At 41.8% G+C, this 15,270-nt stretch overlaps 1 protein-coding gene across 1 annotated transcript in view; it reads left to right on the top strand.

The window, feature by feature from the left end:
- CASQ2 (calsequestrin 2) overlaps positions 1 to 15,270 on the top strand; it is a 57,248-nt gene that overhangs the window by 27,250 nt on the left and 14,728 nt on the right. The window contains exons 5-7 of the mRNA XM_010980703.3: positions 3,561 to 3,634; positions 9,857 to 9,987; positions 11,585 to 11,630. Of these exons, the coding sequence (XP_010979005.1) occupies positions 3,561 to 3,634; positions 9,857 to 9,987; positions 11,585 to 11,630 (251 nt within the window). The remainder of the gene's footprint in view (positions 1 to 3,560; positions 3,635 to 9,856; positions 9,988 to 11,584; positions 11,631 to 15,270) is intronic.

Raw genomic sequence — 15,270 nt, 5'->3', positions numbered from 1 at the left:
CACCCACCTCTTTTCTCTCTCCCACAACCCAACTTAACTGTCTTCATGTTTGCTACATAAAAGCCTCTATTCACCCTCCTTAAGGGTATGTTGGGGGAAGGCGGCTAGGCTAGCCCGGGAGTTCCACCCAGTTCTTAAAGTCTTTAGGTGAATTATTTAAGTTTTTACATCTTTATACAGATGCTGACTGCTCTGGGGCACTGCCCCTGCCCTCTTCTACTTTCTTCTCTTCATTTCATTTCCTTCTATTTCCCTCTATCCTTTTCTCCTCCCCACCCACCCTGCCAATTCTTTTTTTTTTTATTGAAAGTATAGTTGGTTTACAATGTTGTGTTAATTTCTAGTGTACAGTATAGCGATTCAGTTATACTATATATATATATTTATTCTTTTTCATTATAGGCTATTACAAGGTATTGAATATGGTTCCCTGTGCTGTACAGTATGAATTTGTTATATGCCTATTTTATATATACTAGTTAGTATCTGCAAATCCCACACTCCCAGTTTATCCCTCTACCGCCCCCTCTTCCTCCACTGGTAACCACAATTTTGTTTTCTATGTCTGTGAGTCTGTTTCTGTTTTGTAAATAAATTCATTTGTGTCGTTTTTTTAGATTCCACATATGAGTGATATCATGTGGTATTTTTCTTTCTCTTTCTGGCTTACTTCATTTAGTATGACGATCTCCAGGTCCATCCATGTTGCTGTAAATGGTATAATTTTATTCTGTTTTATGGCTGAGTAGTATTCCATTGTATAAATATACCACATCTTCTTTATCTGGCCTTCTGTCAATGGACATTTAGGTTCCTTCCTTGTCTTGGCTATTGTATATAGTGCTGCTATGAACATCAGGATGCATGTGTCTTTTCAAATTAGAGTTTCCGCTGGATATATGCCCAGGAGTCACTCCACCAACTCTTTCCATCAATTTCTATCCTTCTGTTTCTCTCTCTTCCTCTATTAAGCTCAGTATAGCAGATAAGGAGGGAGACAAGGCCAAGACCGGGATAAAAAGCACATCTTCCAGTTTCTATCTTCCCCAACCCTAAACTAATGACAATTATAGCTCCATTTAACTAACATATATCATAGGCCAGGGCCCACACTGGCAGATTCTACAGATGCCTTAGTTTCATTCTCACCACTAGCCTGTAAGGCAGTTACCATTATTATCAGGATTTTAATGATGAGGACATGAAGGAACAGGAAGGTTGAAGAAACTCATCCAATATCACACAGCTAGTAAATAAATGGTAGAGCAAAGCTTTAAACCCCAAGTCTGACTTTAGAGCTCAGACATTTAACCACTGGGCTGTGCTCTCAAGACTTCATAGCTCTGTCAGGTCATGACACACACGAAATGTGACCATGCTTGTATGGCACGTGGGGCATACTGGAAAAGATTTATTTGGGCTTAGCAAAAAAACCCCACTTTTTAAAAGCTTTCTTAATATAATGATAATAATATACAAAATAATAGGAAAGGCATCAAGTATTACATTGTATAAAACTTCCAAGTAAAATATTTTTAAATTTTGAACAAGACTCTTGTGCTTGCTCCTAAGAACGTAGCCTTTGGTATTAGGTTTTATGCCTGAAAAAGCAACAGGCCGTTCCTGATCAAGGTTTTAAATGATCTCTTCAAATTCTTGATCGTCACCCTTGACAAGAGTCTTGGCTTGCACGTGTGGATGGGGGCCAATGGCAGGACGACATTCTTTGCTTTTTCTTTCATTGATGAATAGCCTTTTCTCGCCATTGAACAGCATTTAGGTAATCTAATCTCTAAATTGTCCTTCAAGAATGTGAGCATTTTTCTCTAATAGCTATTACTTTCCTTTTCATTGACAAATATAATGTTAATATTTTTATGATAATTTGAATTGATTTCAAATCCAACTGAGCTTTTTCATGGTGTATATTTCAAAATAATAATGAAACATTTCCTCAGGAATAGGCAAATATCACTCTACTGATCTGACAAATTTCTCTTAAGATTTTTTTAAACATTTTCTGTGGGGGTAATCAAATGTATATACATTTATATATGTTTGTGGCATGGTACAATTTCTTATTTTGATGCTTCCACACAAACAAGACATTTAGGCTGAGGAAAAGAAAAATTATCAATGCAGAGAAATCCAAACTCGAGATCATACTCATTACATTGCCTAATTAGTGACAAATGTTTTTGCACTATTTTGGTGAATATGATGACTTTCCAGCAAGTCCATTAGTTTGGTGAAATAAAACAATTTTTAAAATAGTAACTAGCTAAACAAAAATATTTTAGAAAGTGATAAGCTTTTCTGGTTTCAGAAGTTGACTTTTTAAATAATGTCCTTTACCTGCATTTTAAGACTTGGATAAATATCAAAAATTAAGCATAGAGTGAGCATTTAAATGTTCAGTTTTATTTACTTCAATATTAAAATTATAGAAAACTGACAAAATATAAATATTACTTTCACTCACGTATGATCAAAAATATTTTGAAGGTTTGGCTTTCTGAAGCCATAAAAGCCTATAGTCCCCTTTAATGAATCAATTTAATAAAATTATGTCCAATTATTATTTTTGAAAGAAATATTTTTTAACATTTTTTATTGATTTATAATCATTTTACAATGTTGTGTCAAATTCCAGTGTTCAGCACAATTTTTCAGTTATACATGAACATATATATATCATTGTCACATTTTTTCTCAGTGAGCAATATTTTTTAATTTATATAAAAACCAATAATACATTATGATAATCCATTAATCAGATTGGCTAATTGTTAATATCTATAGGTGTTAGAAAAAAGAAGGATGGAATGTAGGAAGAAAGAAAAGTAGGAAGAAAGGAGAGAAGGAAGGGATAAATTGAGTAACTCAGAAAATTAAGAAAATCAGTTTTGTGCTCGTTAAGCATATCTAATACTAGATGTTGCTAATAATAGTGATTATAATGATTATGAACATAATAGGCAGGTAGCAATCATCCATTCCATTGATGTTAGTAGAAAATACACACATAAGAGTGAATTAAATCAAGGGGGAAAACTAAATATTTTGAGCCTCAAAAACCATTGATGACAAGCAAACTTGGACCAAAGTAACATCTCATCAATTGAGGAGAGCCAGTGGGGAAGCCAGGGAGGCAGCCTGTCTCTAGCTGTGACGCTTGCTGAAGTCTTACGCACAAAATAATGGTTATGGAATACAGAACATTTCTAGAGGGAGTCATTGCTTTCAAACATGATATTAACCACTATAATACTGTATAATGAAAAAGAATATGTATGTATAACTGAATCACTAGGCTGGACACCAGAAACTAACACAACGTTGTAAATCAATTATAATTCAATTTTTAAAAAAAGAGTTTTTTGGAGTGATTCAATGACAGTCAATTCAAATTCCTTGGGAGAAACTGTGGTTTTAAATAGTATCAAATAATTGTCTATCTAAATAATGTCTAACTAATTAAATATCCAATCAGGATTGACTGGCTTCCCACTCTCTTGTGTCTTGAAAATGTCTCTCCCATTTTATCTTTTTCCTGTTAGATTACAAGGCTTTTGAAGAGGCAGCTGAACACTTCCAGCCTTACATCAAATTTTTTGCTACCTTCGACAAAGGCGTAAGTACCTACAAAACCCCAATTTAAACACTTTAAAGGCTGAACTTTCACCACTTTTTCTTTTCTTTTAGCGACATTAACCAACCTCCATCCACTAACACTTTCTCTAGAAGTGTTAGAAATATGGCAGTAAATTATCATTGGATAAGAGATGAGCACAAAGGTGATTAATTCAGAGGATGTAAGGGAATTTCTGAAAACATCCCATAAAGAGGAGTGAACCACTCTTCATCACCTTCAGCATTAAGAATGAGAAATGTGTGAGCCCAGAGGGTGCTGGGACGCTGGCCACTGCTTCCTTTCTGTTTAGGGCCATCCTCTCCCTTCCTGGGGTTGCCTACACCACCCTCCCAGCCCCCTATCCCACCCCCACCCCACCTGACCCCGAGCTACTGGGTTAGGATGGGGGATGGCGTGGGGAGGAGCACTGACCATCGGAAGCCCTGGTGCTTCAGAAAGTCACCTACATCCTCAGGAGATGTCACTGAGGTACGTGTCTATAATTCAGTGGATCTACACTTTCTGGATGTGCAAGTGCTCCTATAAACCAAAGGACGCTAGAGGGACCATGGATCAATGAGTAATTTATTTGGGGTCTACTTTGGTCAGAGTACTCCACTCTGGCTCCAGTTACTACCAAAATGGCTATTTATTGAGTGTTTTCTGGGCATTGGGCACAATTTGATATATTACATCTATACTGTTTCTTATCCTTTAAATAACTCTGAAACAACTCTGAAAAGTAAAAAAAAAACAAAAACACCCATTTCCCAGATGATAAAGACTTGGAAAGGTTAAGTAACATCCAAGGTGTCTAGTGAATTAATAGTAGTGCTGAGATTACAGTTTAGGACAATCTATACCCAAAACCCATCCCCGTTCTTCTGCACTTCACAAACTGTACCTGCCTTTGAGATTCAGGGTGCGCACCCACACTCACATCCACACAACACTCACTCATATGCAACACACACAACACCCATATAACCACATGCAACACACACATAACACACAACACACACACTCACACAACGTACAAACATAACACATACCTCCTCACACAATCACACAATCACGCTCACACATATAGAAGGCTCCCAATACACACACACATTCAAACCCACATCCACACCCACATCCACACCACCCTCTCACACACGTACCCCAGCTAAAAGCCCTGAGTCACAATATGTGCTGTGAAAAATAAATCTAGGACAAACTAAGTCCTGACCAAACTCAAGTGGCAAAGGGCAAAATAAAAACGGTACAAGTTCCCCCTACTGGGGAGGAAGGCAGTTGATGAGCAGTGCTCATGGGCCTTGATGGAGCTCAAGTTTTCTGTGAAAAACAAGTCACTGGAGCAGGGAAGGAGAATAATGAAGAGATTGCATGAAACGTCACTACATAACTGCGTCTGTGGCTAGGACCCCGGTCCACAAGCCTGTAATCCAGAAGAGATTCCAACCACTGTCCGTTTAAGTCATATAATCTAAACTTGGAGAAAATTCACCCTAATTGGTTGGATTTGAGTTGGGAGAGAGCTTGAACAGGAATATCAAAGTAATAGCTATCATTTATTCAGTACTTTTTAAATGCCAGGCTTTGTGCTAAAAGCTTTACATAGATTTTCTTGGCATGGTGGGGTGGGAATTAGGTTTGATTGTTTGTTTGCTTGTTTAAATGGAGGTACTGGGGATTAAACCCAGGACCTCATGCATGCTAAACATATGCTCTACCACTGAGCTACACCCTCCCTGATTTACATAGGTTTTCTCATTTAATCCTCTCAACACCCCTGTAGAAGAGGGATTAAAGTTCTCAGTCTCCAGAAGATGAAACCAAGGCACCGAGAGATTAAGTGATTTGCTTGAGTAGGTCAGCCTGACTTCAAAGTCCATGCTCCGTACTGTTGCTGTCCAGAGAAAGAAACAGCACATGTCAAATGCTTAGCTGGTATCCAGCACACAGTAAGCAGTCAATAAATATTAGCCAGTACTGTTGTTAAGAAGGGACAGTCATCTAAGCCCAGGAGAAGGGAGGCTAGGGGAGGATATCAGTGAAAAAGAGGAAGTCCAGGGAAGCCTAACCAAATCCATCCCTGACGTTTGGTTATGATGGGCCAGAGGTGAGTAAGGTGGATCCCAGGTAAGAACTCATCTGAGGGAAGAGAGAGTCAGGCAGACAAGTGTGGCCAAGCAAGAAAGCCTCAGTTCTTAGAAGGGTGATCCAATGCCGAGCTCAGGGTACTGTCTGTTTTCAGATGTGCCTCCATGCTCAACCATATGGCTTCATATCTGTGGCCTGTAAAGAAAGTGAGGTCAGGCTATAATTAAAAACTCAGAAGGCTCTTCACTAAAAACTCTGTAAGACACTGAGTCAGAAGTACCCCCATTCATGTATGTAGCCTTGTGGGATTTCATAACATTGAAAAAGAGAAAGATATATTCTCTCCCTCTGTATAGAACACAGAATGAAGAGCTGTTGCACTGAGTGGACTGGATGCCATTTTGGGACTTAAGCATTTGCACCCATCAGTGGGGGAAAGGGGGAAATGGCAGTGTCCAGAAGGCATGGCTGCCCTCAGGCCAAGCCTCAGTGGTGTCCAGCAGGGGGCGCTACAGCAGAAGAGGTGGGCTGAAGGACTGGCTTGTGAGACACACCCTAGGGAATCCCAGAAGGGTCTGGGAGTGGGGAGGTGCTTTATAGAGGTTTGAAGTCAGGAGACGCAAGGGCCCAGGAAGCACTGCTATGGTTTCAAGGATGAAAACCCAGCTGGCAGAGGTTGCGATGACAGGAAGACCTGGCCACAGTGGAGATGCAGGAGAGAAAGGTGACAGAAGACACAAAAATAACTTAAGATTGCACGTCTCTGCTTCAAGATAGCCAAGACTGTAAAGCTGCTGAAAACACTAGGGAATCTAGGAAAAAGCATCTTTTAAGGAGCATAAGATGGGTTCTAATTCCTACAAGTTGGGAAGACATTCAACTGGAAGGATCTTTCATTTATTTATTCATTCACTCACTTAGCAAGTATTTATTGAGTGTCTTTTATGTGCAAGGTGCTCTTCATGAAGAGGCCAGGGACACAAGATTTAGCTAAACAGATTCCTGTCCTTGTAGGATTTAGAGTTGAGTCTCTGGGGTGTGGGGCTGGGGCAGGAGAAGATGGGAAGGCAGAAAGAATTATATTAAATATATTATATGAGTTGGAGAACTGTAAACAGGATGGGCTATCAGGGCTGCTGATGCAGATTTGGGAGTTTAGTAGTTTCCAACCACTGTCCATGTTGGTATGCCCCAAGGAGCTTTTAGAAAGAAGCATGGATTCCTGGGCCCCACACTTGGAAATTTGGATTCTCTAGGGTTGTATCTAGACCCAGAAATAGGCATGTAGTGAAATCTCCCTGGGAGATTTTACTTGGCACACAGGTTTGGTACCAGCCCTGCCTGATCTATGGATCTTAATCCTACATCAAGCCACACAAAGGTCCAACCTCTCTGAAGCAAATGGAGCAAGAGAGAGTCAGAGGGCTAAGGGTGGTGTCTACTCTACGGCATCTCATACCCTGAAAAATGTCAGTTCTAATTATCCTGTGCCGTCTCCCACTGGCCTGTTCTTTTCTTGGACTGAACAGTGAGGAGCAAAATAATTATTGAGCCAGAAGAAGCTGTGATTATCTAAACAAAGTTGATGGAGAAGGTGGATGCTGAGATCTAAATTCACTGAGTTGCTTTCATTTGCAACAACTGAAATGGCTTGCTAACTTGTAGAAAACACATGTTATCAAAACCCATACACTTGCAAATGTCAGAAAAATGGCCATTGTACTTTGTAATTTTCATGTCTTTGACAAGCTCCATTCCAACTAATTTTTTTTAAGCACAAAAGAATTCATTATATGGATCTCTTCAGCTTTTAATGGTAAAATCCATTCTTATTTAATTGTACCATCCATGAACCAGATCTGGTCCCTCGGATGCAGTAGGCCCTTCTAAATATTTATTGAATAAATGAACAAATCCATGACTCGATCAATCAAATCTCCTTCAGTCTTTACCATCCAAGATACAATTAAAAGAATAAAAGAAAGGGGTTCTCTGGGACAGAAGATGAGGAAACTCTTTGGTAATGATGGAGACAGTGAACAAGCCTCTGGGAGATTTTGCTCAGAGTTCCCAAGACTTAAGACTATCATAATCTAACTTTAAATTCATGGTCTTTACATGACAGACCCAGACAGAGAGACACACACACACGCATGCACACAGTCACACACACAGGTGTGTCTACACAGCTAACTCCAAAGGAGGTTCTGACGAGCTCCTTTTCACCTTCAGGAAGCCTTAATTCCAGCAGACTGTGCTGGGGATGAATTGATGAGACCATGTTACAAGAGGAACAAAGGAACATCTTGCGACAAACCGCGCACCGCCAATGTAATATTTAAAGGGACATAAATTCCTTTCTGTCCAGTGTCAAGGAGAAGGTAACTTTCAAATGAAAGTAAAGTTGGAATGGAGGCAAATTGGTAGTTTCAAAAGAACACTTCCCTGGACAAACTGTATATGCAAATTGTGCTGCGGGCTCATCCTTTGTAAAATAAATATCATTATAATAGTTCTTATGTCATACAATCGAAGTGAGGGTACATAAACGAATCAACTCGACACACTTTGCAACAGCGCCTGGCACACAGGAAGCACTTCACGTGCTCACTGTTACTAGCTTTTGTTCATCTGGTCACTTCCTACTTCAATAAGCACAGCTTCCTGGTTCCTGAAATATGTAGTATGTGAACTCAGAAAGCCTGAATCCAATGTCACTTCCAAGCCCATTCTGCAATGGGCCCAGCTCTGTGAAGAACTGTGTGTGAACTCAAATAGCTGTTTCCTCCCCTTCCCCACAACCAGACCCCCCGCCCCACAGAAGAAAGAAAGGAAGAAAGAAAAATCCACGCGGTCTTGTCCCTTAAAACAAAATCAGCAGGACCGTAAAATCTCTTTGACTGACTGTAGCTCTTAACACAGCCTGTTGCCCTCAGCTCCGAGTAGGATGCTGGAGTTTCTTTGCCTCGAGTACGGTTAGAAATGTCTTTTGGAATATAATGACCTGGAATTCATAGCAGTTGATGACAAAAGCCACAGGGATACATACCAGTGTTGGCTCAGAAGGGACCGCCTGGTGTAACAGCTTATGTAACATCCAGTTCCTCCCCCTCCGCAGCTAGGCCCGGCTGCCCCGGGGCTCTGCACCGCTGGTCACCGCCACGGGGTGGCAGCTCTTGAGCAATTCCTTTTTAGTTTCAAGGGAACCACTGTTCATCCCTGTGCTTTCTTGGAGCAGACTACGCTCTGAACTAGAAAAGAATGGCACATTCCAGGCCTCTCGAATCACTGCACAAGAAGAGGTGTGAGGTCATCAGCTCTGCAGGCAAACACAGCAAACATTCTGCCCTGACGAGACCATGTGGCCACTTCAATCAAGAGAGCACGCGGCTTCCAGGCTACAGGCCGGCTCTCCAGGCTTTTTCTCTGGTATAGCATGAGCAACTCACCCTAGCTTGCTGGGTACTATCCCTGAGTTAGCGTGGGAAGTCTGAATCCTGGGAAACCCCTCCGGCCTGGACAAACCAGGAGGGTGGGTCACCTTCTGACCAGTAACAAACCAGGCAGTTCCCAGAGCCCGAGAAACCATCAAACAAGCCCAGTGCTGTGAGACAGCCCTGGGGCCAACGCTTCAACCCAAATAGCAATTAGGGTTTATGAGCTGACTGAGGACAGAAGAATGGGTTGGCCTCTGATTCTGAGTACCTGTCTGCATTCAATGGTTTCCACCAATTGCCTGTTCTGTCAAAATTTGTTCAGTTAGATCCATACATCCCAGGACACCGAACATGGTCTGTTGACACTGGTTTCCTCCCCCAGCCCTGGCAAATACAGTGGAGTGATGGCGATCGTGGAATCCGATTTCCCACCTTCCATTCTAACTGCTCTCTGCCCCTGATTGGACCTCATTTGCCAGGTTTTTCTCTTTGTCCTTTGATCACAAAAGGAGATCAGTCCAGCCAGACCTTAGATGCTGAGTTCCTGTCATTTCAACATTTAAGTTAAAACAGTACATACATGCTCATGTCTTTTGTAGAGAACACACACACCCTTGCAGCCGGACCACCACTAGACTAGCATTCGAGGGAACTATTGTCTTGTTTCTAATTGCTACAGGTTGCAAAGAAATTGTCCTTGAAGATGAATGAGGTTGACTTCTACGAGCCCTTTATGGACGAGCCCATTGCCATCCCTGACAAGCCTTACACAGAAGAGGAGCTCGTGGAGTTTGTGAAGGAGCACCAAAGGTGGCCCCGATGGCATGCAGGGGACAGGGGGTGGGGCGGCTGGCCCAGGGCCTGGGGGATGGAGAAAAGCCTCTCAGTCCGGCCATTTCAACCCCCAAGAGCAACAACCTGGAGTTAGTACCCCCGAAGAACTGAACCCAGGAGTGTGGCTTTGGTAGGCATTGATCAGTGGCAGGGATGTTACTGCATCTTCTCAATATGGGTCTACAGTTGCAAGCAAGGTGAGGCCACCTCGCCACAGTGAGGAAATCTCATCGAGTAAGATGTGCATAAAATTCTACAATGATAATGATAGTGATTTAGTGACAGCCTCGTAAAGTATGATTTTACCTAGTCTTCAACTGTATGCGGTAATTATCACCATGCTAATTTTCACAGGTCCAGGAATTGGGCTCAGGGAAGTTAAATAACTTAGCCAAGAATGAACATTTTATGCATGGAACTTCTGGGAGAGGAATATTTGATACCACTAACTCTAGTGTGGATCAACACACTTTTTCTGTAAGGGGCCAGATAATAAATATTTCTGGCTTTGTGGTCCAGATGGTCTCTGTTGCAAATGCGCAATTCTGCCATTGCAGTGAGCAAGCAATCATAAGCAATGTATAAACAAACGGGTGAGGCTGTGTCCCAGTGGAAGTTTATTTATAAAAACAGGAGCCATTGGCTGGATTCCGCTCACCAGCTGTAGTTTGCCGACCCCAGCTTGAGAGAGGGACAGTCCTAGAACATCAAACATGGAGGCGGGTTCACTGCCTGGGCCGCCCACCCCCCAACCACATGCTCACAGACATTCACTGAACCTGGAGCATTGTGATTCCATCACCTGGTCCGCCTCAGGCCCTACAGGGAAGCAGCACTTGGAGGAACAAGTATCAATATATCTAACACCATTTACCAACATTCAAAAAGAAATGAAACCTGGTGGGAGGGTAGGTGGAGCTCAGTGGTAGAGTACATGCTTAGCATGTGCGAGGTCCTGGGTTCAATTTCCAGTACCTCCATTAAATAATGATGATGATGATGATGATGATGATGATGATGATGATGATGATGATAATAATAATAATAATAATAATAATAATAATAATAATAATAATAATAATAAAAAATTAAAAGTAATTTTTAAAAAAGAAATGAAACCACAAGCAAAATAGAGATCTGACCTGCTCCACCAAACATCCCAAAGGGCTTTTGATGGCTGGCTGTGGTGACAAAATAGTTGGAGTCCTGGGCTGTTTTCTGTCCGAGGTCTCCCTCTGGGCCTGCTCTGGGTCCTCAGGAGCGGCACCTGTCTCGAGGAGGGGAATGGCTTCTGGCCTGGGGATGAGCTGAGTCTGTGTCCTCTGACCCATTATTTGTAACAGACTTGGATCAAATGGGTCTATGGAAAGACGAAGAGCTTTCATCCCAGCGCTGTGTGCCACACGACAGGGTCGATCTGCTCTGTCTCTTAGGGGAGAAACAGGTTTGTAGAGATCGTCATGCTCTTGCAAAGGAACCAGCATCTCATCTTACATTTCACGGTGCTGAGGCTTTGGTGTCTGCCAAGGTAATCCCTACTCAAGGAAACTCTTCTTTTTTTTTTTGTTCCTAGACCCACCCTACGTCGCCTGCGTCCAGAAGATATGTTTGAAACATGGGTAAGAAAGTGACAAACTCTTTGTGCCTTGTAGAGATGGGTATATTCCCCCAGAGGAATACCCTTGTGAGTCTCAAGTCTAATTTGGATGGGGTGGATGCATGGATGGTGGAGAATTTGAAACGTGGACAACATCATACTCAGTTACAACTCAGTTCTCCAGGGATCCAACTCAAGCCTCTCTGGGGTGACCAGTAGGCAAAATTACTCTGTACCTCTGAGTTCACTTCCTACAGTGACTACTGGCTTCCAATCATTGGCCACTAGAGACCCAAGATAACATAGCAGGAGCTCAGACCATACGTTTATAGACTTGGGCTCAAGTCCAGAACCCGCCACCTACCTAGTCGCTCTTCATGCTCCATCAAATCGTGTGGTCTTTCTGAGCTTTAGTGTCTGTATCTAAAATTAGGCTTTTTGTAAGAATGCATGGCGCAAAGAACCCAGAACATGGTAGGTGCTCAATCAATGAATGGTAGCTGTTTTTCTAAGTATCTACTCAAAGCACTGAAAAGCACTGAGTCAGATTTTCCCCTAGGTTTATGTCATTGACAATACGTACAGCGGGTCAAATAGTATTATAAAGACGTCCTTGGATATACACCCCCCACCCCTCCCTAGCTTTATACAAAATTCTGCAAACAATAGCAACCAAAGTCTGTGGAGCATTTTTCAAAGCATTTCATGCATCCTTTTACTTGGATGTCTCAACAGTTTCAGGAAGTGATATAGAACAAGTATTACTTAACTTCATGGGGAAACTGACAATCATACAGATTAAGTTAATTACTCAAGGGTACATAACTAACATGCATTAGATCCTGGGACTGAAATTTAGACCATCTGGAGCCAAATCTCACGTTTTCTCCAGTATACCTTTTAGAGGGGCCATGTCCCCGTAAGGCAATATTTTGGTGGGGGGGGGGGGGTAGGGGGGAAGGGGATTAACTTGGACACACATGTTTACTAATTCTCCAGTTCAGAGTCTAAAGTGACAGATGAACAAAACAGTGGAGTAACTTGACACTTTCTGTTTTATTGGCATGTAACTTCTGTGGAGGTCTGAAGGTAGAACAAACATTTCACACAAAAGGCAAATAATCCAGTCTAGAGGAGTGGAATATTTAAGAACGACTCAGCACAATAGAAACATATGTTCCTCACATTTAAACCTTTCAAAAACTTAACTTCTAGGAGGTATTGCTATTAGATTTCAAAATAGCAAAAAGGGTATAATGATGTTTTAAAATATTTTTATTCCTTTTTAAAATATTTTTACTTTTCACTTGAAATAATTTCAGACTTATTAAAAAATAATGCGAAGATTTCCGTGATCTCTTTACCCAGATTCCTCAAATGTTAACATTTTACCACCTTAGCTTTATCATGCTCTCTTGACAGATACATAGATACAGATTTTTTTTCTTTTCATGACCTATTTGAGAGTAAGGAGCAGACCCAATTCCCTTTTGCTCCTAAATACTTCAGAAGTTTTCTAAAAACAAGAACTTTCTCTTACATAATCACAGGACACTTATCAAAATCAGGCAAGTAACACTAATACAATTCTGTGCTCGCATCCGTGGACCTTATTCAAAGTGACCGGTTGTCACTGGTATCCTTTATAGCGAGAGAAAACATTTGTTTTTTTTCCTGGTCTGGGATCCAACCCTGGGTCACATGCTTGTGTTTGGTTGCTAGGTTTCTTTAGTTGCCTTCAATCTGGAAGGGGTTGTTGGTATTTCTTTGTCTTTCATGACATCAGGTTGAGAGTGATTATTGCTGTTCTGTTCTGCTGTGCCTTTATCTTGACTTCTCCTTTTTATTTTGTTCATCCCTAAGTAAGACGTCTCAATTATCAAGGCTCCTGGAAGGGAGAGACTGCAAAACTGCAGAACCCTTCTCTAAGGCCTTTCCTCCCTGACACAGAAAACCACCACATCGTAGCGGGACACCCCTGCCCCCTCCTTCCGATACCTGACACCCCTAACACCCCACACTGCCCTGCAGAAATGTTCCCTCCCCCATTTTGGAGACAGATGTTCAGAAAGAAAGTTCACTCTCTGGCCTTATGGGAACCCATTCTTGGCCTTCTTTTCACTTAATGTAGAATCACAGCTTTTGCAAGGGCTGTGTATTGAATTTAAGTAGGTGGAGAAAAGGGCAATTAGACTGGTTTCCTCCTTTCCAAATCTTCATCATGGAAGACCCACGTGACTTCCCCAGGAGACCTAGTCAGACCTAGCCAGCCCCTCGTCCCAGTCTCCAACTAGGGAGGGAGGGCAGGACAGGCCCCCCTGGGGTCATCTTCGCATCCCAAAAAGAGAGAAGCAGAAATCAGCCTGTCAGAAGGCTCTCCAGGAACCACTCTGCCTACCCCCTCATCCACGTGTGCCCACCTCAGAGGGCACTGCTCCCAAGCAGCATCTCCAAGGGTTACTTGGCCACAGCAACTTAACCCACACATATCAGGAAAGTAACCAGTTCACGAACTTAAAAGTCTTAATCTTCAACACCTACTCCCTTAGACTTTGCAAAATATGAAATAACAGAGGAAAGCTAGGTAGGGCCAGAGCAACTCTTAACCTGCGTCTCTCCCCAGTTGTATGGGTTTTTAAAGCAGCAAATCATAGACAATACATAATATATTATTCCTTTAAAAAAACGTATCTAATAATATTTGATGTGTGTAAATCAAATAGCTATTGATTACTTATTTATTTATTTAGACTATTCAAAGCATATCAGGGCGGTCCAGGCCCAACATTGACCTGTTCTTCCTCTTCCAGACTCCATCTTCCCACCAGCTCTCCACCCTAGCAAGTAGTCAGCCAGAGTCCTCGGCAAAAGCCCCCAGAAATGAGAGTCAGCAATTCTTTCTGAAAGAATCCTCCCTTGGTTGCAATAGGAAAGTAGTTAGCAGGGGGTGGCCAGGGATCTCCCAGTGAGCCCCTACATCACTCCGTTAATTAGGGAGTCTGCCAGTTTTGCTTTTTATTTTTCTTTGCGTCTCTTTATTCAACATGAGAGCAAACATTCAATAGAGACCAGAAGGAAATAGAGTTAAGTATGAACAATGGTAATATACCTGATCGGTGGGGAATTGACATTTAGTTTCTCCTTGATATCTCTAATATTTTCAGATGTTCTTCGAGCAGTATGTAAGATTTTTATCACTGTACACTTTTTTTAAAGTCAATAGGCATTAAGAAAAACCTATTATGTTGTGGTGAGCACAGAGGTTATAAAAATAAACATTGCTGTCCTGTCGTTAGGAATTCAGAGCTGAGTAGATGAAACAGTCTCAATAATACACCACCAGCCCACCATGCTCGCTGCCATGACAGAGGGACATACAAAATGCTAGGGAATCCAGAGTAAGATAGTCACCAAAGTAACTCCTAAATTTCCACATCTCTGTGGGAGCTGGTGTTCAGATACTGTACAAAAGCCCTTTCTTGGCCTCTTTCAACTTAAGTAAGAGCCCCTGACAATTTTCTGCAAAGCCTGCATTATGAAGCCCATGCTGCTGTTGCTGGTGATGTCAGGGAGGAAAATTTTTCCTCTACCCTCTTAGGTTCATGTCTTAGGGCCTGCAAATTAAACTGGCAAAAGACAGATTGGTAAGAGGGGGAAAAAAA

Source organism: Camelus dromedarius, chromosome 9 (assembly GCF_036321535.1).
Source record: "Camelus dromedarius isolate mCamDro1 chromosome 9, mCamDro1.pat, whole genome shotgun sequence".
NCBI lineage: Eukaryota > Metazoa > Chordata > Mammalia > Artiodactyla > Camelidae > Camelus > Camelus dromedarius.
Note: the sequence above shows the minus strand (reverse complement) of the source record. Positions and strands in the feature narration are given on the sequence as shown.